At 37.3% G+C, this 23,833-nt stretch overlaps 1 protein-coding gene across 10 annotated transcripts in view; it reads right to left on the bottom strand.

Moving 5' to 3' along the window:
- LOC105841880 (disintegrin and metalloproteinase domain-containing protein 11) overlaps positions 1-23,833 on the bottom strand; it is a 576,915-nt gene that overhangs the window by 227,812 nt on the left and 325,270 nt on the right. For all 10 annotated transcript variants that reach the window (XM_062670757.1, XM_038013324.2, XM_062670755.1 and 7 more), the window contains 2 exons: positions 13,475-13,623; positions 42-86 (listed from right to left, as the gene is read on the bottom strand). In XM_062670757.1, coding sequence (XP_062526741.1) covers positions 42-86; positions 13,475-13,623 — 194 coding nt within the window. The remainder of the gene's footprint in view (positions 1-41; positions 87-13,474; positions 13,624-23,833) is intronic.

A 23,833-nucleotide genomic window follows, 5' to 3' on the forward strand; every position in this document is an offset into this window, starting at 1 on the left:
TTCTAACGTGTCAGAGGATGTGTTAGTACAAAATGACTTACCCTAGCCCGCGACCTCGTTCCTGGTTGGTAGTCGTATCCTCGACCCTGCAAATAACAACAATAATAAAAATAACTGGGAATAAATCAGGCATGCTCATGCGGGTTCAATATAGGATTGCCCTGTATTTTGGGTACCATTGACTGACATACATATTTATATACGTTTAAATATATACATAATATATAGATAAAAACAGCCAGACGAAGATTTTTTTTCCTACCTAAGCTGATGGTCTAGAGAGACCATATTAGCGTAAGCTTAACTAGTAGGTGAGCTCACGGGGCTCAAGCCCGACTATGTTACTCGCACGAACCCTAGCAAGAGCCGTGCTTCGCAAAATCTACCACCGGATCGGAAACGCGACCCACTGAGAAGATCCGGCGAGAAACTCAGTGGGCTGTGTCTTTGGGTTTATTTACTCGCCGAGCCCTTCGTCACAAGCGACGGGTTCGACGAGAACAATGACCGGTGCTTGGGGTACCTAAAAGCACCGCTAGTGGATCGGGAGGATCCGAAATGATAGGTCGGGCAACCGTTGTAACTATACTTGAGACCTTAGAACTTATATCTCAAGCTGGTTGGCGCATTTAGATCGTAGATGTCTATGAGCTCCAGTAACCACTTCAGATCAGGTGGGTTGTAAGCTCGGTCAACTATCTATGCAAAAAAAAAAAAAATTTCAATGATGGCCTAAGCGAAAATGTCGAACTAATTGGACGAGCAAAAGAACAATCTATCTAGTGGCAGTAAAATTACAAATACTATAGAAATTAGCATTGTATTTCATTTCAGACCGCTTCGTTAATGTACATCAAAGAAGCAAGAAAGTTGATTGCAATTAAAATGTTGTAAAATTTTGAGGACATAATTCAATCAGGCTTGATGCTTCAAAAGGAACGGTCGAAATAGGGGTAAGTGGAAGGCCCTGCGGGAATTCTGGGTAAGTGTTGAACTTTTAAAACCTTAAAAGGGCACGACTGAATTAGTTAGGCAGATAGGTTCACTGTTGTCAAGGGTTTTATTGTTTACTGTTTCCGGACAGTGTGCTACAATTTTTTCTCATGAAGACTCTGTGGTTGGGAGTACGATTGAATACCTCGCTATTTTTTTTAGTTTCTATCAAATATGTTTCGCTCTGATAATCTAATGGGAATGTAAATAAATATTCCAGTTATATCTACTATATTAAAAAAAGTATTTTTTTTTGGTTCATTGCTCTGACTCCAAATATAACAAAGTATACAAATCGTATAAATATGTAAAACAATTTTTTAAAAACATTATCGTTTCAATATTATTTTACAGCTTTTAATGGTAGAGATCTCACGTCAATACTAATAGAAGAAGCACCTTGGAAACAAGAAAAGAAGAATTGTATCCTTTAGAATTGAATGATTAATTTGTCAGTCACATCTTTACTAATAACTGAGCAACAGTTACACTCAGTTGGGTAGACAGCGGCCTGGCTGTGTCTTTGACGTTATTAATGTCCATGGGCGATAGCAAACACTCGTTATCAGGTGTTACCATATTCTCGTACGCTTACAAAGACAATTAAAAAAAACCATGGAGCGTTCATTGTTTTATTTAATTTGTAATTAATTTAGATAATATATGCTTCCGTTCGATTCCTTTCATTAATTTGGGCACTTTTGGTACATATATTTTTTCTTTCTACCTTTTTTATCTCGTCCTGTCATCAAAGATAAAGCACGTCATAAAGTTTTACACTGGTATATTCAAGGGGAGGTAAATAACGTTCTATTTCGAACACTTTAATCAGAATTCCATCGACTTACTCCAACTTATCGTTAACCGTTCCTAAATTATTGTAAGCTGTGATCAATCCGCAACTGAGACTTCAGCCTCTAACCTCAGAACGGGAGGGTATTTAGCCAGAACGGATTATCAGCTCCGTTATCCGTTTAACTGGATCCATTTTCTTTAATCCAACCCGACTAATCGAATGAAAATGTAATTCATCGAGATTATCACTTCGCCAAAGAGAACACCATCGCCCAAACGACCCAGAGTATTATTCGAAAACTTTAATTAGATCTTCCTTATTTTTCTTGGCAGTGCCCGGAGGAAGCACGCTCCATCGCTTTTTATGTTAAATTAGCGAACGGAGCCTCTTTTGTGTTAAAAAAAAAAGAAGAAACGATTGTAAATCCATGGAAATTGTCCTCAGAGGCGCAATTTATTCCTCTCTTGAGTATGAGTACGGTACAAGTCATAAAAATTTAGCTGTTTCCAAATAGTGTGATGTCATAAGTGGTTACGTTGGACGTGGTTGAAGAAACGGGTGTGAGTAGATAGATAGATATATTTCCTGCAAAGGAACTAATGTACTATTTAATATCTAGAGATCCCATTCCAAGATTTGAACGGGTTTGAGCAAGAATGAATTGTAGATAGATTCGCGGATAAAAAGTTTTTCCATGTACCTTATATTTACAAAGAATATTAAATTAGGTAGTGGATGTTACATTTATATTTCTACATGACGCTATCGAACTGGTATTATGTAATTTCAAATAGTCTAAACTAACTTTTATCCGTGGTCTCATTTGCCATAGTCAAGAAAAAATCCCTGAGGATTTACTTGGGCTACCACTCTATATATCCTTACCTATGCCCATGACAACGTATATGCAAAGCTTCACGATTGGCAATTGAATAATCAAATGTGGGAAGCGTAACAAACAAACTTGCTTTCGCATTTTTTATATTAGTATCGATTTTGTTAAAAAAAAAGCGTCGTCACTTCAAACTTGGACCGTTCGAGAAAAATCGACGCATTAGCGAAGCAGACATTATGTAAACAGAATTAGTCTTCAGCAAACGAATCGCAAGCATGCCCTGTTTGCATTGAGACTGTAATTATTATCGTCGATTTAATTCCAACAAGAAAAAACATTTCAACATCAAAATTAAAATTTGAATTCGATGAACAATTGATTTGTACAGTTTATCTATTGGTAACATTTTGTCTAATAACAAATCAAGTATGTTTATGTCTTTCATATTGTATGGTTTATGATTATTTATATTAATATGATTATATAGAGTCCTGTACATGTTAAGAATTATTATTAAATATGAGGTTTATATTGCAAACCATTAAAATATTATTGTTTATTAGTTGCTCAATGATTGCTTTTAAAGTCGGGTGACTAACCCACGTGACCGGCCAAGAGAGTATAGCCGGCTGAGACATATTTAAAAGTGAATGCAGGCGGTCAGAGAAGGGCAGTTGAATAAGACGCATTAATGTAAAATTGGCATATTAAATCAGAGTGTGAATAAAGTTAGTCTGTTTGATTTATATGTATGATACCCAAAAATATTATATGACTGGTATATTTGATGGAATCACTCCAAGCGGGCAGGTCGACCAACGATTTAATAAAAGCAGTCTGAAATTGACGAATATTTTTAATGAATGAAAAAACCTATCGAAATACAATAAAGGAAAAATACCCAATCATACTAAAGTCAAACGTGTAATTAAACCATACAAATTATAATAATGATAACATTGGAAAGTCATAGATTTTGTAATGGTTAGCCATTACAAAATCTATGACGTCATAAATGCTTATCTTTATAGCGTTATGGAGTGAAGACAGAGGCACGATATTATTTAGGATTATTAAATATTATTTAGGATTATGAAATTCAGACTACACATTAATTGTCCGAAGAATGGCTTCGTTGACAGTGATGATATCTATATAGTTGGAAAATTACTGTTATAAAAAAAAAAAAAAAATTGTGAATGAACCGGGTGAAGGTATGCTATTACATTTTTTCTTACATTTTTTTTATTGCTTAGATGGGTGGACGAGCTCACAGCCCACCTTGTGTTAAGTGGTTACTGGAGCCCATAGACATCTACAACGTAAATGCCGCCGCCCTCCTTAAGATATAAGTTCTACGGTCTTAGTATAGTTACAATGTCAAAATAAAATGTCACAAAACTATTTGGAGTATATAGTTAGATGTACAAACAGTGTTCACAGCCCCACCTAATGCTAAGCAATCATTACGCTTATAGGAATCTTGTTATGGAAGGCTTAAACGACGGAAAGATCTTCCACCGAGCGGGTGATATTGCTCGGTAGACCGACGGTCCGAATGTTGTTGTACGGAACTTGTATTTAAACAAGCTTATCTTGAAAATGTTGTAAGCGAGATTCAGGCATCGGTATATCCTGTGTTCTCTGATGACTACAGCCACAGTCGTATCATTCAACTCTGGACGCAGTATTAAATCACGCTAGGAATACGGCTGACAAAATGCCCCTTATTTTTAGCCGCACACAATCAAACCATCGGAAATATTTCCCTGACGACGAACCATGGGTTTCACCTGTTTCACGTTCGTGATTAAAAATTTCCAAGCTAATATTTGACGAATAAAATTTCATTCCATTACTTTCACGAGAAGAATAGTGCCTGATTTGGAATAACCATATCCTGGGTTAAATACAGCAAAAAATCTAGTCGAATTTCGAAAGATCATCTGACCTTTGACTCTTATCAAGCCATTAACCCGGTCCAATACCTTCAATCATGAAGAGAAGTGACCCGAAAAGGTCACAAGTTCAAGCGTGTATAAGCTTAAAACTAATATAACATCAAAAAGAGCCCAAAAAGCTTCGTCACAGGTAAGTAGCTGTGGCCCATTCACTTAAATCAAAAGGGGAATTGTCGTCAGACCAATCCCGCGGTACCCTCGTTCCCAACAAGCTATACAACGTAAGCACGCATCATACGAAATTCTTTTGTAACTTTCGAATATGCTTCACATTTATTTTTTCGCTTAAGAGGCAATATTAGTCGTTAGAACACTCTCCTATTTGATGAATTGAAACTCGTTTGTTTCTGACGTGTGAGATCAGAGAGAAGTATTTTTCATTATTATTATTTTTTGACATACGATTTGAAATGTTAAACTGTTCTTGACAAATTGACGTTGTCAAAGGGAATGTTAGAAGCGCTCGAGGTTTTTGTTACAGTTTGGAAATTCAGAAGGTATGTCGATGTTAAATTAAAAGAAGTAAGACTTTTTGGCGGGAACGCGAGGAGTGAAGTTGTGTGATTTGTTTTATTTTGTCTATTTAGTGTTTCTTCAGGTTTAAATGTGTAATAACGGTGGTTTATTAACTGTTTAATATCTGTGACAGTGCACAAATGTGGGAAAAAGAAACAAAGCCGCTGGACGTAACTTCTCGGGATCCTCCAAAAAGTCCACTGAAAAAATCTCAGTAAATGACCACCATTTTACTGAGATTATATTTCATCCCATGTCATCTCATCTCATTTCATTTAATTTCATCCCAGTTGATTGATGTCTCAAATTAATCATCTTCATTTCATTTCACTTCATATTATCATTTTGCATAAAAGTATCGCATATTTGCATCTCTGGTAAACAGAGTGAGGGCCAGCTCCAACAGTATCCTGAGCATGATCGCAAGCAGGCTGGACTGTATATACATGGGTCGCTGTGGTGCCATCTCCCATGGGATGTTACCACAGTAATTCATTGTGATGTAAATATAACTACTATTAACAATTTATATGAGTCATGGATACTTGAAATAAAAACATTATTATTATTATTATTATTTATATTTATTTAAAATCTTATTAATTACATAATATTTTTTAAAAAATATATAAAAAATACAATTTTTAAAAAACACTATATAAAAATAGATTGCCGCTGATGGTGGTGTCTACGACACAAGCCACCAGTGGTTAGGACTCCAGAGTGAGAAACCTCCTCACAATGCGTGCAGTATCGAGGATAACTGCTTTCTGTATTAGGCCCTTAACCCAGCTGGATAACGAAAGTTTCTTAAGATGTTGATCGAAACTTTTCGCTATCAAGCCGTGTACCGATACAACTATTGGAACAATGATGGTTGAATCAACATGCCACATGGCGGTAGTCTCGTGGGCCAGGTCTAAATATTTTATTAATTTGTCCTTTTCTGCCTTCACGAGGTTCTCGTCATGAGGAATGGTGACATCAACCAACACTGCTCGACGCGCAGATCGATCTATTATCACAATATCAGGTTTATTGGCAACAATATACCTATCCGTGATAATAGATCGGTCCCAGTAGAGCGTAACATGACCATTATCAAGAACTGGTTGAGGTTGGTATTGGTAATAAGGTACAGCAGAATCAAGAAAACCATATTTCAGAGCAAGTTGTTGATGGATAATCCTAGCCACTTGGTTATGTCTATGCAAGTACTCGCCGTTAGCAAACCGAGAACAGCCAGAAACAATATGTCTAATAGACTCTCCCGGACGGTGGCATGCCCGACAAATGTCGACCGTCCCATCCTTTAGTATATATTTCCGGTAGTTGTTCGTCATGATAACTTCGTCCATAATTGCAAAGATAAAACCTTCAGTTTCCCCAAAGAGGTTACTGAATCGTAACCAGGCCACGGAAGCTAATTGGTCTACATCAGGCCCTGTGAGAGCCCGGTAGAACCTACCGTGTAACTCCTTGCTCCTCCATACGGTTATGCGATCTGAAATACCCTCTACCTTCAGCCTCTTCCAATTCCCGTTAGCTAAGGATAGCGGAGTTAGCCCCTTATCGACTGCAACGACATCCCGATACATATTCACGTTCATCTTAAGGAAATATTCCCTAAGGTTGTATATCTCTCGGTTATGTAGATCCTTGGCATTCAAAATACCACGACCCCCACATTTCCGAGGAATATACAACCTCATTACAGACGAACGTGGATGATGCATTCTGTATGCCGTTAACAATCGCCTGACTTTTCTGTCCAGTACGTCCAGCTCTGATTGCGTCCACCTTAGTATGCCAAAGGAATATGTTAACATAGGCATGACCCAACCATTAAACGCTCGGATTTTGTTTCCGCCTGATAAATGGCTTTTTAAGACCTTTATAAGACGACCAAAAAACCGATCTCTAAACGATTGTTTCATATCTACGTCAACAATATTCAGCACTTCAAACATACCAAGGTACTTGTAAGTTTCCGATTCACAAAGAGACTTGAGGACCACACTATGGTTAAGTAGTAAGCAATCTGAGCTTACAACTTTACCTCTCTGTACATCTATGAACGCACATTTATCAACACCAAATTCCATCCCAATGGCTTTACTAAAACTGTCGGTTATTTTTAGTAAACTCATTAAGTCTGGTTTTTTGGAAGCAAATAATTTGAGATCATCCATGAACAAGAGATGTGATATAGCCTCAGCTCCTCTGCGAAGTCGGTAGCCTAGCGTTGAATCTTTAAGTAATGTACTTAAAGGATTAAGGATTATTATTATTATTATATCATCTCATCTCATTTCAATTCATATCATGTCATGTTTCATATTATTAATCAACTTCATTTCATTTCATAGTATCATATTTCATAAAATAAAAAATATATATAAAAGATTAGGCTGTATGGTACGACACCTTTGCCTTTCCATTTGGAAAAATAAAACTACTACTACTACTTAAAAGAAGTAATAGGGAGGCTAATAAATGATTTTTTGGTTTTTTTCGTCACTCACGTGAATCACAGCCGGAGCTCATATACATCACTAGGTCAATGCTGTGACCCTCCTTGAGACATGAGGTCTAAGTCTCAATATTATAGTTTAATAGCTGGGCCACCCTTAAAACCTTGCTTAGATCAAACTAAAAACGAAATTCGTATGACCTTAGTTTGCTGACCAAACAACTACTCAATGTTTTCTGATAATAAAAACTAATCTTCAAAAGATACATACTTCTTGGTCAAGTGCCTGTTAAAGACAGAACACATAGTCTTAGTATAATAAGAGCCGCAATTCTTGCATTATGTATGACCGTAGATAGGATAAGGGCGATTGAGTCCTAAAAATATAGGCCCTTGCAGAGAAATAAGCGACATTCTGTATTCTCACTAAAAGGGATCTCAGTTTTGTTTGTTTATTTCGATTATTTTGCTACAACTAATAACAAAACCGTAATAGTAAGTTTGGTTTTACAGATTTTTGTTAGTTTGATCTTACCTTTTACTTTTAAATTTTTATTACATGATGTTATTCCTTCACCATGGACGTTAATCGTAAACATTTGTTCAGTACGTATTTCATTAAAAAAAATATTGGTACCCGCCTGCGGGATTTGAACACTGCTACATTGCTAGATACGAATGCACCGGACGTCTTATCCTTTAGGCCACGACGACTTCAAAATAATAAAAAAAAATGTTCAAATTCTAAAAACTATTATTATTACATGTAGGCGACGATGCTACACGCTAGAAACTTTCCACGTATCGTCATCGGATGTTTGTATAATTACTTGCGAGTCTCGATGCCTTTAAAAGACGTCAGGGAATCGATTGAACATCTTTCGCAAGTTCAAACAAGTTTCTACTAAGTTAAATTGGCTTCGAGAATATTTTGTGTGTCGAGTAGAATGCGAGGGGATGATCTTTATACGCTCGTAAAGACGAGTAATGAGGGAGTTCGTAGCGTTCACGTATGTCTCATTTAAAACTGAATAATGTTGCATTTAGATGTTTTTAGGGAGAGCTTCACCAATGGTGTTCGAAACCAATCCGTTAGTTTTTGAATTTTTACCACGGCAACACGGGTCGCGATTTCACGGTGCCGTCGCGATTTGACATCTGTCACTTTGTCTTGCTTCTCGAACGGGACGGTACCTGTATATTGACGGTCTACGCTAAAGTATTGTATCATCGCTAATCCTTATCCATTCCTGCCCTATACCCTTCTCCCTAAGTGATACGGCGTGAGAAGACGAAGGCATCGGTTCCGGTGAGTGATTGCATGATATTTTGTTAAAATAGTACATACGGCGCCGCGAATCGCGGCACATGTTCAACGCGCACCTCGTGCTGGTTTCCGTAGCCCTAGGCTGCCACGAGGTCGCTGGGTTCGAATCGAACAAACGGTATCCAGCAAAAGGATTGCTTTAGTGATTAGAGTGTTTGTTTATTCGTGTACAGCTTAGTAGAGTTCAAATCTCGCAGACATATTCTAATTTTAGTTAGCAAATATATGTGGATATATAGTGGAATACGATTGCAGTCTTTGTAAATTAACGCATCGCCGTGACCAAGATGTGTTGTAATGCTGAAACTTCGCTCTACTATTTTTATTTTTATTGCTTAGATTGGTGGACGAGCTCACAGCCCACCTGGTGTTAAGTGGTTACTGGAGCCCATAGACATCTACAAAGTAGACTCGCCACCCACCTTGAGATACAAGTTCTAAGGTCTCAGTATAGTTACAACGGCTGCCCTACCCTTCAAACCGAAACGTATTACTGCTTCACGGCAGAAATAGGCAGGGCGGTGGTACCTACCCGCGCGGACTCACAAGTGGTCCTACCACCAGTAAAAAATCCTATCCTACTTATTTCTGTAAGTTTGTTTTACACTAAAGCAAGCTAAACTAAAGCTAGCTCAACACTAAGCTAAAAGGCAAAATATAATTTCAATGCAATCCAGCCGTCGATCTAATATCTCAACATTGCCCATGTTCACTCTATTCACAGCATTCTGATCTCTACGATTATAAAGCTCTTCATTTGGTGAGCCGTGAGCTTTTTTTTTCGGACGACAGTCGTCCACTACTGGAAATAGCTCCCTCACCTCTTACCTAACCCCATTGAAGTGACAACAATCATAAATATAAAATATATATATATAAAAAAAACCGGTTTCAACTAAATCAAATGAGTAATTCATCAATATAATCAAAGTCAATTAAATATAGTTTAAAAAAATGTAAGATATCATAAAAACACTGGTCAGATTATGAAAAGCTTTAATTAGACTAATTAGAATTAGAAGCGCAATCTTTCAAGTAAAATAATCTCTAGAATCGGTTCATCTAGAAAAAAAGTTCTGAAGTAAAAATAATAATTGATATACTCGATGATAGCCTCTGATTTTTTTTGAAGCCGCCTAGAAACATGAAGGAATTTTGTACGAAGCACATCTATACTAATATTATAAAGAGGAAAGATTTGTTTGTTTGTATTGTATAGGCTCCGAAACTTTTGAACCGATTTGAAAAATTCTTTCACTGCTTGGAAGCCACACTATTTCCGAGTATCATAGGCCATAATCTTTTTTGAAAAAAATTAGGGATCTTACTAAAACTCCAATAATGTAACCCAAGGTGTAAAAAAATTACCTAAAATATTCTTTACACCGCGTGCCCTACGAAAACTATTGATAACTAGCTGACCCGGCAGACTTCGTAGTGCCTCGATCGATAAATAAAATACCTAAATTTTTGTATAAAGTAAACATCAAGGGAAAAACAAAATTGTTATTTTTATTTAATTCCGAGCATTTTCATATATTTTTTTTAAACCTTTTAAACCTTCTCTGGACTTTCAAGACCAAAATTAGCCAAATCGGTCCAGCCGTTCTCGAGTTTTAGCGAGACTAACGAACAGCAATTCCTTTTTATATATTATATAGATAGAATAAAATAATGTACTACGACTTTGTAGACCGCATTATTATTTACAAAAAGTGTTGCAACAGCATATGTTTAACTATTATAGTTATGCCACAATAAGTGTTCTTTTATTTAAAAAAAATAAAACCACGTCAAATATCGTTGAAATTTTTGTTAAAGACCCGAGCGGAGCCGGAGCGGGCCGCTAGTAAACATATAAATTTTTATCTTAATCTGTAACGTGTTTTTCCCTTGAACTTTATTTTAGTATAGCGCGTGTTGCGAATGATTAAAATATCGATATTGGCAATTATTGAGAACACGCAACACACGTAGGCGTACTATCGAAGAGCGCTTCGCACTGAATCTTGTTTATAAATAGCCGATCTGTTCCGTGATAGGCGTCCTTAGATATTGCTACTTCGGATAATCAAAATAAAGACTTTTTTTTTTATTGCTTAGATGGGTGGACGAGCTCACAGCCCACCTGGTGTTAAGTGGTTACTGGAGCCCATAGACATCTACAACGTAAATGCGCCACCCACCTTGAGATATAAGTTCTAAGATCTCAGTATAGTTACAACGGCTGCCCTACACTTCAGACCGAAACGCATTACTGCTTCACGGCAGAAATAGGCAGGATGGTGGTACCTGCCCGCGCGGACTCACAAGAGGTCCTACCACCAGTATAATTTATTTCCATTAATTCCGAGTATGAATTACCAAAAATAAAAGCGAGAAGATAATTGAGATAGTGAGGTTCGGAAGAGGTTATCGGCTCAGCAATACCAGACAGTAACGAGTCTAACGGTTACAGCGATAGTCTTCCGTCAGCATTCTCCGTGTGACGTATTCCTCAGTGAGGGTCGTGACCTTTACGGAGCACTTTTCTTACGACTATGTTCCTCCGTTCACTCCTGAATGCTAAATTCCAAAGTCTTAATCTGATTGGACCAGCGCATGGGACTACGCTCCTAGGCCCCTTTCCTTCCACTTTGCCGCAAGTGACGGGTTTGACGAAAACGATGACCGGGCTGAGCTCCAGTAACTACTTAACAGTACGTGCCGTGAGCTCTTCCACCTCTATAAGTATTAAAAAAAAATGTTTTCAAGAACACAACTTGTAAGCTGATTAAGAAGTAAGTTGAAGTTTTTGGACGGCTCCTCGCCTCTCTGTCGTCTCAGATTCGTAGGAGGTATTGTTGATTCTACAAAATCGAGGATCCAAACGAGTTGAAGTGCAAATGTTATTGTTGTTGAGGTTCTTCGAAAGTTTTCGGCGAGTTTCCCAACAAACAGGACCACCAAAATTATTCTCAAGGTTTTCTTCTTTTTTTTTTTTGTTCCGAGCTCTTCCCTTGTTTTTGTGACATGGCTTTGTTTATTTGATTGCCGATTTTTTTTGTCAGTTAAATAATAGGTCAATGAACTTATCGCTCAATTCAAATTGTGAGGTTCCAGAATATGGAGACTTAATTGTATAGTATGTCCGTTGTCGCATCCTTCAACGCGAAAGCATGACCGGAATACATGAAATGCTTTGCGGCAGAAGCTCCCACCTATGCCAGCTTTCAATACGCCCTACATCAGTAAATCACGGTTGGCAGTAGCTATATACTGGTATTATACTCTAAGAACGTTGCGGTCCATTCTCCTGTGAATCCTTAAGTCTTTTGAACCTTGAGTAGAGCTTCATTGAATTAATAATCATAATTAATCTTACGCCGTTGAGGTAGTGTAGCTACTCAACCACTACTACCTCAACGGCGTAGCTACGACGGAGCTACGTAGCTACGACGTAGATCTAGTTTTGAGAATTTTTTAATATATTCTTATCAATAATTACTCTTCTACATTGAACTCGAAACAGGAAACACAAATAAAAATAAAACTTTTGTTTGTGACCTTGAAAATTGTGCCAAAATTTGTTATGAAATTTCCTGGGATTTCATTTTGGGAAACATCAGAATGAGTGCGTGCTATGCTGATGCTCACTCTCACACGCCGTGTGTCATAATAGCAGAGATATTATCGAATATTATATAAATAATAACTAGTAAAAACATTACTGGGAACAAAGCTCACACGGTCATTCGGCCCCCAAATTAGTATTCCGTGTGTTAAGGGTACCAGAGACTGACATACAACATACTTATATACGTTTAAAAATATACGTATATAGATAATAAACACCCAGACAAAGAGCAAACAAACCTATCTATCGTATGAATGTTTGCCTGATGTGGGAATCGAATCCACGACCCTCAGCGCACCTTAACCTAACAACTACAAGGAGTCAGTTGTATATTTCTTTATTTCGTAAGCACTGTCTCCTCGATTTGAGCAGATTATTATTTAGTCATTTTTCTGGGCACATCTAACATTATTATGTGGTTTTACAACAAAATATCTATCTATACATTAATACGTGAAGCAAAAACTTTTTATCCCTTTTTACGATAATTACGCGGACGGAGGAGTATGAAATTTCCCACACTCATAGAGAATATAGAGAAGAAGTGCAGAATGACAATTTTTTTAATTTTGCGATTATAATAAATTAAATCAATAAAAAAAAGCATTACACGCACTACCATACACTTAGTATTTGACACACACACGCATATATACATATTATTATACTCTTTTGTTCATTGTCAAACTTTTGTCTGTAGTCAAATTCGGAATAGATTCTTGTTTTTTGTCGTTAATATTATTTGTCTATAGCGTAGTCTTGGCGAAATCTGTGATTGTAGAAATATAATAGTAATTAAGAATAGAACCATAATAATGTTCAAACTTATAATCTCAATTAATTATAGTCGAATTTCGTCTACTGGGTGACCACTAGTATACATAAATGTGTTTTAAAACACGATACATGGAATATGTTTAAGATGAAAAAAAAGCCAGATAATACTTTGAAAATTACCTTTGGCGTGTTAACCTCTCTGGTGGATATGCCCATTTTCTCGTGGTGCCGAAGCTGCACTGGATATATGATTTGATAGTAATGTGCACCGATGTTTCGCACCAGCTCCTGGTTCTGTCTGTACTCCCGTAGAAGCCGCTCCACTTCACCTGGAGACAAGAACATTTTATATTAACGAATCTATACTAATGATATTATAAAGAGGAAAGATTTGTTTGTATTGAATAGGCTCCAAAACTACTGAACCGATTTGAAAAATTATTTCACTGTTTGGAAGCTACATTATTCCCGAGTGACATAGGCTATAATCTTTTTTGAAAAAAAAAAAAAATTATATGATAGAATAAAATAATGTACTACGACTTTGTAGAACACATTATTATTTACAAAAAATGTCGCAACAACATATGTCTAACTATCATAGTTATGCCGCAATAAGTGTTATTTTATTTAAAAAAATAAAACAACGTCCAATATCGTTGAAATTTTTGTTAAAGACCCGAGCGGAGTCGGAGCGGGCCGCTAGTAATATTATAAAGCTGAAGAGTTTGTTTTTTTGAACGCGCTAATCTCAGGAACTACTGGTCCGATTTAAAAAATACTTTCAGTGTTAGATAACCCATTAATTGAGGAAGGCTATATGACATCAGGCTAAGACCAATGCAAGCGAAGCACCAATAAAGAATGTTTTAAAATCGGGATTTTAATCCCTTTTGAGAGCATCCACTGCGTAAATGAATAGGCAGGTAAAATTTAGCGTTATGCCAAAGTAATTATTCCACGCGGACGGAGTCGCGGGAAAAAGCTAGTATTAACAATAAATCTATTATATCCACCGCAACGATTCAGCTTAAGTATAGATTTCTACGGTAAACATTTAGCGAACAGTTAGAAAAATCACATTTTTATTTATTTATTTGGCTTGGTCCATCAATAGGACAAGGTCACAGCCCATCTGGTGCTTAGTGGTTACTGGAGCCCATATACATCTAAAACGTAAATTCGTCACCTACCTTGAGATATAAGGTCTCAGTATAGTTACAATGACTACCCCACCCTTCAAACCGAAACGCATTACTGGTGGTGGTGGTACCTACTCGTGCGGACTCACAAGAGGTCCTACCACCAGTAAAAGTTATTAGTATCTTAGTTGGTTTTATTGTGAGTGAGTCTAATGATCCTGTATGAATTAAACGAGATAATGATACACCTGACATTAAGTGACGACGTGAGTGCTACCATCTACAAATATATCAGATCTAATTCTCAATTTTAGCTTTTAGCAATTAGTTTTACCTTCGCCTTTTTAGAAATTATCTATGTTAAACCATTACCAGGTGTACCAAGAAAGGCACTACGTAATTACCCTGTCTCTTGGATTCTAGACGCTACCAATATGGACGAGTAAATCAAGACACTCCAGCACATTCCAAACACCCAGATCATACAGCTAAAAAAATGTCGTAAAATTAAAACTCTGATTAAAATATCACCCGAATATTCTCGAAGTATTAAAGGTGGCTGTGCCGCATCCAGGAATCCTATCAAAAGAAAAATCAATCAGCCGAAAGCAATAAGTCTTCCGTGAACCGCGACCGAGTTTAATCCGAGTTGGTGCTCTCGACCTAAATGAGTTTCAATCTAGCTCCCCCATTGTTGCTTTTAAGGCTATCGTAAAAACCGAGGTTTACGTCGGAATCGGTCAAGATTCCGAATTTACGACGTCAAAACGTTAAAGTTGCAAGTGCAATTTTGAAACGGTGCTTTATCTTGGGCTGGCTTAAGTTAAATATCGCGTTTGTTAACTGAAAGAAGAAATATGGCTGTCAGTTTTTGTATTTAATCTTTCCGCATATGTATAATGATATTTTGCGGGTCAGTGAATAGTTATTATGCTACTTTTCCTGCAGTAGATAAGAAGCCGAGATAAGGTCCTTTTGATATTAAGCTCCTAACTGTGCGTATAGATAGCAAACTGTGAATGCCAGCCATAAAGCATAAGATGCTCCACGTAATCCTCCTAGTGTTTTACATGACCTTTTTGAAACAAGGTCTAAAGAAAGCTCTCGGCGGTAGGATAGCGGTAGCCGTAGATCAGCTGTACCTCTGACATTTCAGGTTTTTATAAACGACGATAACCTCTTAACATAATGAGCCGTTTTCTTGCCTGACTTTGTAAGCATTAAACATTGTTTATTGGATTGTATTTAAAGAGAAGACTGGAAGTAGCACTATTAACAAAAAATATAGAACGAATGATTATCATGGCATGAATTAGGTTATGGCATGATAACGTTCAATTAGGTTTTAAGTAAAAATCTCAGTGCTATCCCTCCCCTCTCATTGGGTCGCGTTTCCGATCCAATGGTAGATTCTGCGAAGCAATGCTTTTGCTAGGGATAGTGTTAGCAACACTTTCCGGTTTGAACCCGGTGATATCGCCTACATGTTAGGGCAAAACTGAAATATCCTCTCAAGGCTATCAGCATCGGCAGGAAAAAAACCCTCTCCATCCATCTTTAAGAATGAGGCAAAGTCCTAACTGAGTTGTATATCGGCTATTTCACCCTTCAAACTTCAAAGGGGCAGTGTGGTGATACTTCGACTGGTCATGGCCTAAAGGATAAGACGTCCGGTGCATTCGTATGTAGAGCGATGCATCGGTGTTCGAATCCCGCCGGCAGGTACCAATTTTTTCTAATGAAATACGTACATATTGATTGACTTTCACAGTGAAGAAATAACATCGTGTAATAAAAATCACAAAATTATAATTTGCGTAAATACTAGTGGTAGGGCGTCTTATGAGTCCACACGGGTAGGTACCACCACCCTGCTTATTGCTGCTGAGAAGAAGTAATGCATTTCAGCTTGAAGGGCAAGATAGCCATTGTACTGTTAAAATTGAGACCTTATAACTCAACTTAACGTATATTAGAATAAATAATCTGGATAAGCCGAAGCCCTAAATTTTACGATCTTGGCACCAAACACCCCTTTTTCAATGGACTAGAGCTTAAGACCTGAATAAAAGGGTTTATGGTTTTTCAATGACATCAAGATGGCTTCTTTTGTTTGACCTCGATGGTTGTGATAAATTTATGCTGGGCAGATATCAAATACTAGTGAGTTCGTCATTAACAATTAAAAATGTTCATTCCCACTGATTGGTAACACTGCCTCATTTACATTTGGGATGAAGCAATCACACTTTGACTAACAGCCCTTACACTCGTGAAATTGAGGTTTGACTCTATGACCCAAGATAGGCAGAAAAGTTTAAATGTAGTTTTTTTTGTGATCTTCGCCAATTAACATCATCATAGCGTGAATATTGCCGACTATCTTATGATATGACGTCGAACTATTAATTAAACATTAATGAAAGTTAATGATACAGCTTTGTAACCGAGAATAGGAGGATGGTAGTGTCCGTCCGGGTAAGCTCCCAATACTACTAGAACTTTAAGCTCTAAGTATCATTTATGACGTGTTAACCCATGAGGTCATTGTGAACAACCCATAACGCAATTAGTTGCTATATTAGAATAAGTATAATAATAGTAATAAGTGTAGTCGTCGTGGCCTAATGGATAAGACGTCTGGTGCATAAGTGTTGAGGCGATGCACCGATGTTCGAATCTCAGGCGGGTACCAATTTTTCTAATGAAATATGTACTCAACAATTGTTCACGATTGACTTCCACGGTGAAGGAATAACATCGTGTAATAAAAATCAAACCCGCAAAATTATAATTTGCGTAATTACTGGTGGTAGGACCTCTTGTGAGTCCGCACGGGTAGGTACCATCGCCCCGCCTATTTCTGCCGTGAAGCAGTAATGCGTTTCGGTTTGAAGGGTGGGGCAGCCGTTGTAACTATACTTGAGACCTTACAACTTATATCTCAAGGTGGGTGGCGCATTTACGTTGTAGATGTCTATGGGCTCCAGTAACCACTTAACATCAGGTGGGCTGTGAGCTCGTCCAATCACCTAAGCAATAAAAAAATTAAAAATATATATATTAGAATAACCATTTCAACTCACAAACTACCCTTTGCACCGCAGTTACCTGACAGAAATAGGGAGTTGTATTTAGTAGTTTTGACAACACTACCAGTTCCATTATCTTGTACCACATGATCGAAGATTACAAAGCCAGGAGCGCTGTACAAAACATCTCAAGTTTCGGAATGCTTGTCGCTTTCAATATCAGCGTCTTGTCGTCATGTCATCGTGCTAATTAATCTAGCGGTACACGTGTCGAGTAATTAATTAAGAATACGTTTGACTGACAGTTCCGGGACGAGATATACAAGGACCGGATATTCCAGGTCGCGTTTCATTCACCGAATCAGTGTAACTTCAATAAACAGAATGATTGCGATAGATTGTTCAGGACTTTTGGGTCTACGCATGGATATGCATTGGTCTTTGATTTTTTTCGACGTGTCATACGTTCCCTGAGCGAGAAGTGTTTGACAAAATATTTGAAATTACTCCATAATTTTAGTCTTTTGAAATTGTTCTATATTATTTTAAATTAAACGAATCTCTTTTAATGGGTTCTATAACTATTTAAATATGTTTTAAAAATATGTTATTTTTTACCGTTTATAGTTTTCTCTCTAATCTATTAATATATATAAAAATGAATTGCTGTTCGTTAGTCTCGCTAAAACTCGAGAACGGCTGGACCGATTTGGCTAATTTTGGTCTTCAATTATTAATGGAAGTCCGGAAAAGGTTTAAAAGGTGAAACAATATGAAAATGCTCGGAATTATATAAAAACAAGCAATTTTGTTTTTCCTTTGACGTGTCCCCCGTCGAACGGATTCCTTTCGTTTTTTTTAAGTTTATTTTATAGAAAAGTTTAGGTCTTTTATTTATTGATTTAGGCACTACGAAGTCTGCTGGGTCAGCTAGTTAATTAATATATTTCTTACAATCATTCCACCCGCCACCGCAACAGAGTCACACAGAAGCGATTCATACTGCGTTTCTAGAAATATAATTCCTTTAGATGTTATGTAATGACGCAATGACGTATTTTTTTTACCGAATTATGAAAAGAGTTTTCCGTAGACTAGCTCTTTCCTTTACACTAATTGTAATGGTAATTTTCAATTTTAAGATACACCTGATCGTCTGGATTAAAACGTAGAAGTCGTCGTGGCCTAAAGGATAAGATGTCTGGTGTATTCGTGTTGAGCGATGCACCGGTGTTCAAATCCCAGGCGGGTACCAATTTTTCTAATGAAATACATACTCAGCTAATGTTCACGATTAGTGGTAGGACCTCTTGTGAGTCCGCATGGGTAGGTACCACCATCCTGCCTATTTCTGCCGTGAATCAGTAATGCGTTTCGGTTTGAAGGGTGGGGCAGCCGTTGTAACTATACTGATACCGTAGAACTTATATCTCAAAGTGGGTGGCGCATTTACGTTGTAAATGTCTATGGGCTCCAGTAACCACTTAACACCAGGTGGGCTGTGAGCTCGTCCACTCATCTAAGTAATAAAAAAAATCTACTTTGAAATGTCTGCGTTCGACAAACTACATATATTATTAATATTGCAATTACATTTTATGGTTTCTCATAAAAATAAATATGTTTGAATTCATGTTTAAAAGGACTTTGACCGTTTTATCGCACGCTTACTATTTTCAATTTATTATTTGCAACGTTTCGAACTCCTTACAGTTTACGTGGTCACTGATGACTAAGGTATTATTGGTCGATATTTGAGTATTGTGCAAATCACCGTCCATTATCCTATAAACAATATTCCTTGACTTTGTTTTTTTTTTTATTGTTTAGATGAGTGGACGAGTTCTCACAGCCCACTTGGTGTTAAATGGTTACTGGAGCCCATAGACATCTACAACGTAAACGTCTTATACGAGGAAAGTACTAGATTTAATTTCGTTTTAATCATAATTTTTTGGTTGCTAAAATGACCAGCGTGATTATGCATCACCAATGTATTATTAACAGTCCCAGACAACTGAGATACCTAACAAAACTATTATTCCGTAACTTCAATAGAAGCTGAAATCCATAATTATAAATATATCGTAATAACAGCAAAAGTTCGAATCACACAGGAAATGCTGTCCGTTAATCTAGCAGGCTTTCGTGAAGTTTACGAGCTGTAAATTAAGCTCCGACCTGAAAATCCATCTGAAATGTTCGCTACAAAGACAACTCATTAAAATATTATAAATTGTTCCCCGTATTCGTTTGAAATCAGGAAGCATTCGCATTTTCATGAATCGAGTGTTGCCTGTCGAGTTTTTGAATAAATTTGAAATTGGCTCTACAAAGCTCTTTGTTTTATTATATAACGTATATTGTTTATTTTGCAATAAAGCTTACTATAAAGTCAATGATTATCTAGAAGATTGCACAAAGTGGGAATGAGAGTTGCTCGCTCCGGGCATTTCATATAGTGAAATAATTGTTACGATATAATAGTCATTGTAAAAAATAATAATAATAAAAAAAATCTAATATTAAAATAAAAAGATGAAAAAAGACATGCCCGCTGAGTTTCTTGCCAGTTCTTCTCAGGCCGGAGGCTAGTTATTGTGAATTGGCGGTAGTTCTTTTTGACGTTCAACAAGTATGTTCTTTCATTTATGTTGAATTGAAAAAAAAAATTGATTTGATTTTAATTTGATTTATTTCTCATGTGTCTGAATAGTATTTTTAAGTCTAAACTAATTCAAACTACATTTACGGATTAACTTTTTTATTGTCATTATATTATTTACGATGCTTGGAATGCTTTACAGTTCTCGTGATCACAACCAAGGCGTTATTTGTCAAAATTTTAATTCTTATCTCACAATCATAAAATCTTTCTTAGTAAAATTAACACGTAATTTAACAGAGCTCAGAAATACTCTGTTCCTTGACAGATAAGCTGTCCGTTAAAAACAAATCAAACATCCACGATCAATAAATACTTTGACGACGATTGAAGTCGTCGTGGCCTAAAGGATAAGACGTCCGGTGCAATCGTATCTAGCGATGCAACGGTGTTCGAATCCCGCAGGCGGGTACCAATTTTTCTAATGCAATACGTACTCAACAAATACTCACGATTGACTTCCACGGCGAAGCAATAACATCGTGTAATAAAAATCAAACCCGCAAAATTATAATTTGGGTAATCACTGGTGGTAGGACCTCTTGTGAGTCCGCACGGATTGGTACCACCACCCTGCCTATTTCTGTCGTGAACCAGTAATGCGTTATGGTTTGAAGGGCGGGGCAATCGTTGTAGCTATACTGAGACCTTAGAACTTATATCTCAAGGTAAATGGCGCACTTACGTTGTAGATGTCTATGGGCTCCACTAACCACTTAACACCAGATGGGCTGTGAGCTCGTTCACCCATCTTCTTCTTTTTCTCCACCTTATCCCACTAGGTGGGGTCGCAGCTAATTTTTCTCTTCCATTCTCTTCTATCAGCCGTCATCTCAACACTCACTCCTCTCTCTCTCATATCGTCATTCACACACTCCATCCATGTCTTCTTCGGTCGACCTCTTCCCCCTCTACCTTGCACTACCATTTCCATACATCTCCTAGTCACATGCATCTTCTCTCTACGCATCACATGTCCATACCACGCTAACCGTCCGCTCCTTAATTTGTTGCTTACCGGGGCCACTTTCACACTTCCTCTGATATACTCGTTCACCCATATAAACAATTAAAAAAATCCCAACATCGAAAATTTCCAAGTAAAATCTCTCAATACACGAATGACACAAAAACATGCACACTTAGATTCCGAATGTGGGACTATAAACGATTTTGAATTCCAAAAGCAACGAATTCATTTCCGGGTACAAATATTAAGAACACTATCCGTCAAACGAACTGGGTACATCTATACTTCTATACTAGTATATAAATCTACAGTGGATTTACGGATGTTCCGTTATAACTACTGAACCATGCATCCGATTGACTTGAAACTTGGTATTCATGTAGAAAATACATGTACTTAATGGATAGGCTAATATATTTATATAAGTGTTGGACTCCCTAATAATAATGACAATAAATAATAAATATTAATTTTAAATGCCCAGCGAAGCGCGCGAGTAAGGCTAGTACATAAATATTTTTAATATTAAACCTAGAGTTATGCAAATAAAAACACATCCATACATAGGGATTGAGCGAACTGGCTCCGAGCGCTATACGCTCCAGTTATTGTGGTACAATGAGGGGGATATCGCACTGAGCTGTCCCAAATTGCTCTCCGCTGGCCTCACGCTCCGCTAGTCGCACGACTACATTGTACAGCTAGCAGGGCCGCAAGTACAGAAAACTTTTGTTTGTACCGTAATTGTTTGGTATTCTGAATATTTAAGAGGACATAAATAATGATTTACCGTATTTGGTGTTTCAGTATCAGCGGCGAGATGTCAGAGGTTCCGAGTCTAGTTTCGTATGTGTGAAAGGAAGGTGCATATGGCGGCGTATTTGTAAACAAAAACCTGATTGAACCGCGTTTTTTTTTTGCTAAGATAATCACATACAAAGCCGCGCCTGGTGACTTGTAATCGCAATATCATTTATACTGCAAAATAGTCTTTTTTTATTGCTTACATGGGTGTACGAGCTCACAGCCCATCTGGTGTTAAGTGGTTAATGGTGTCCATAGACACTTACAACGTAAATGCAACACCCACCTTGAGATATAAGTTCTAAGATCTCAGTATAGTCTGGCCCACTCTTCAAACCGAAACGCATTACTGCTGGACGGTAGAAATAGGCAGGGCGGTGGTACCTACCCGTGCGGACTCTAGAGGTCCTACCACCAGTAAGCTGCTTACGAGCTGCTTACGCTTAAGAGCACAAAGAATAATAGCAGTAGCAAAAACACAGTCGCGATATTTATCTGTATGAGCTAATTTGCTGATTCGTAAAACGAGAATGAACTTTTCCCGCAACAGTCTTTAGTAATATGAATCAATTTGAAATATAATAATTCAATTGATTTAATTAAATACGACTTATAAATCTAAATTCGAAGCCACGAGTAAACGTGCGACCTTATAAATCCGATATTCGATTAATTACACCGACGAAATACTATCTAAACTTTGCCATTAGTCAACTAACCAAACAAGCGGGATCATAGCGCCCGGAGCAAACATCGCCTGTGAATACAACCTTAACTTTCAAACGGATATTCGCAGCATCAATTCTCTAATTCAATATAGTTTGTCGATTAAAAAAATGTGAGCCGTCACGGGACGCCTGGCAGATGTAAAACATCGACATTATTTTGTAAAAGTAATATGCAGAAAAGAACAGATTGTGATAGGAACTAAATATGTCATAATGATAAAATAAAATATTACGAAAAAATAACCTGTGTTTTACTTGAAAACAAATTATGTGTAATGTAGTAAACAACACTGTATACACTACGGAGTATACACTATAGGTATACGAGCTCAGTGTAGCGAGAGAGATGGCTTAACGCCGGATCGAGTGGGAGAGAACCGCACGGTCGTATGCGCATGGCGACGCGTCGCCACGGCATGCGTCGCCACGCCAGAAATCGGTTTTACGTGCGGCTATAGATGTTTCACATCAAAAAAAGATTTTACATTTATACGACATTGGTGGAATATTTTTTTAGGGCACATGACCGCACCAAATATGGGAACCAATATGATCTGCAATCTGCAGGCCAACTTTAAAACGTTAAGTGGAAATTTCAATGATATGCGATATTCTCTGAGTGCTATACCACCATACAGCGCCTCTCGACTGGTATTTACTGATAAGGCGTATTATTATAAGCATGCCTGTGCTTCTCCTGAAGTAATTACAAATATCGGATTGAGGGGTACGGTAGCCGTCAAGACCCCTATCTTATGATGGGCAGGGGTATTCCTATTTTGACATCTTCAATGGGGGCATATGGGCTAGCAAAAAAATAAATATAAATTTAAAAAACAAAATGTGTGCAATTCACACGTGGTAGAAGTGAAACCTTCCAAAATTAAAATACAATTATCCTAAACATCTTAAGTATATGTAAAATTTTGTCATTAGTAAATAATTGTAAGGTAGCGCCCTCTGTGAATTGATATTTTAATTTCACGTATAATCCTAAATTAAAATTCACTACAAGAGCTTTCATACACACGTTAGTATTAAAAAATCTCACAGATGGCGCTGTATTAAATAGTATGTATATTTCTGTCTCATTCTGTGCTAGCTTCATCCTACACATTTTTGTATTTGTGTCTCTTACCTGTCGTTTTTTCCGTTGCATCCGGTTTGAAATCACAACGATTCTAAAGAAGTTATGTGA

This window comes from Bombyx mori, chromosome 10 (genome assembly GCF_030269925.1).
Source record: "Bombyx mori chromosome 10, ASM3026992v2".
Classification (NCBI taxonomy): domain Eukaryota; kingdom Metazoa; phylum Arthropoda; class Insecta; order Lepidoptera; family Bombycidae; genus Bombyx; species Bombyx mori.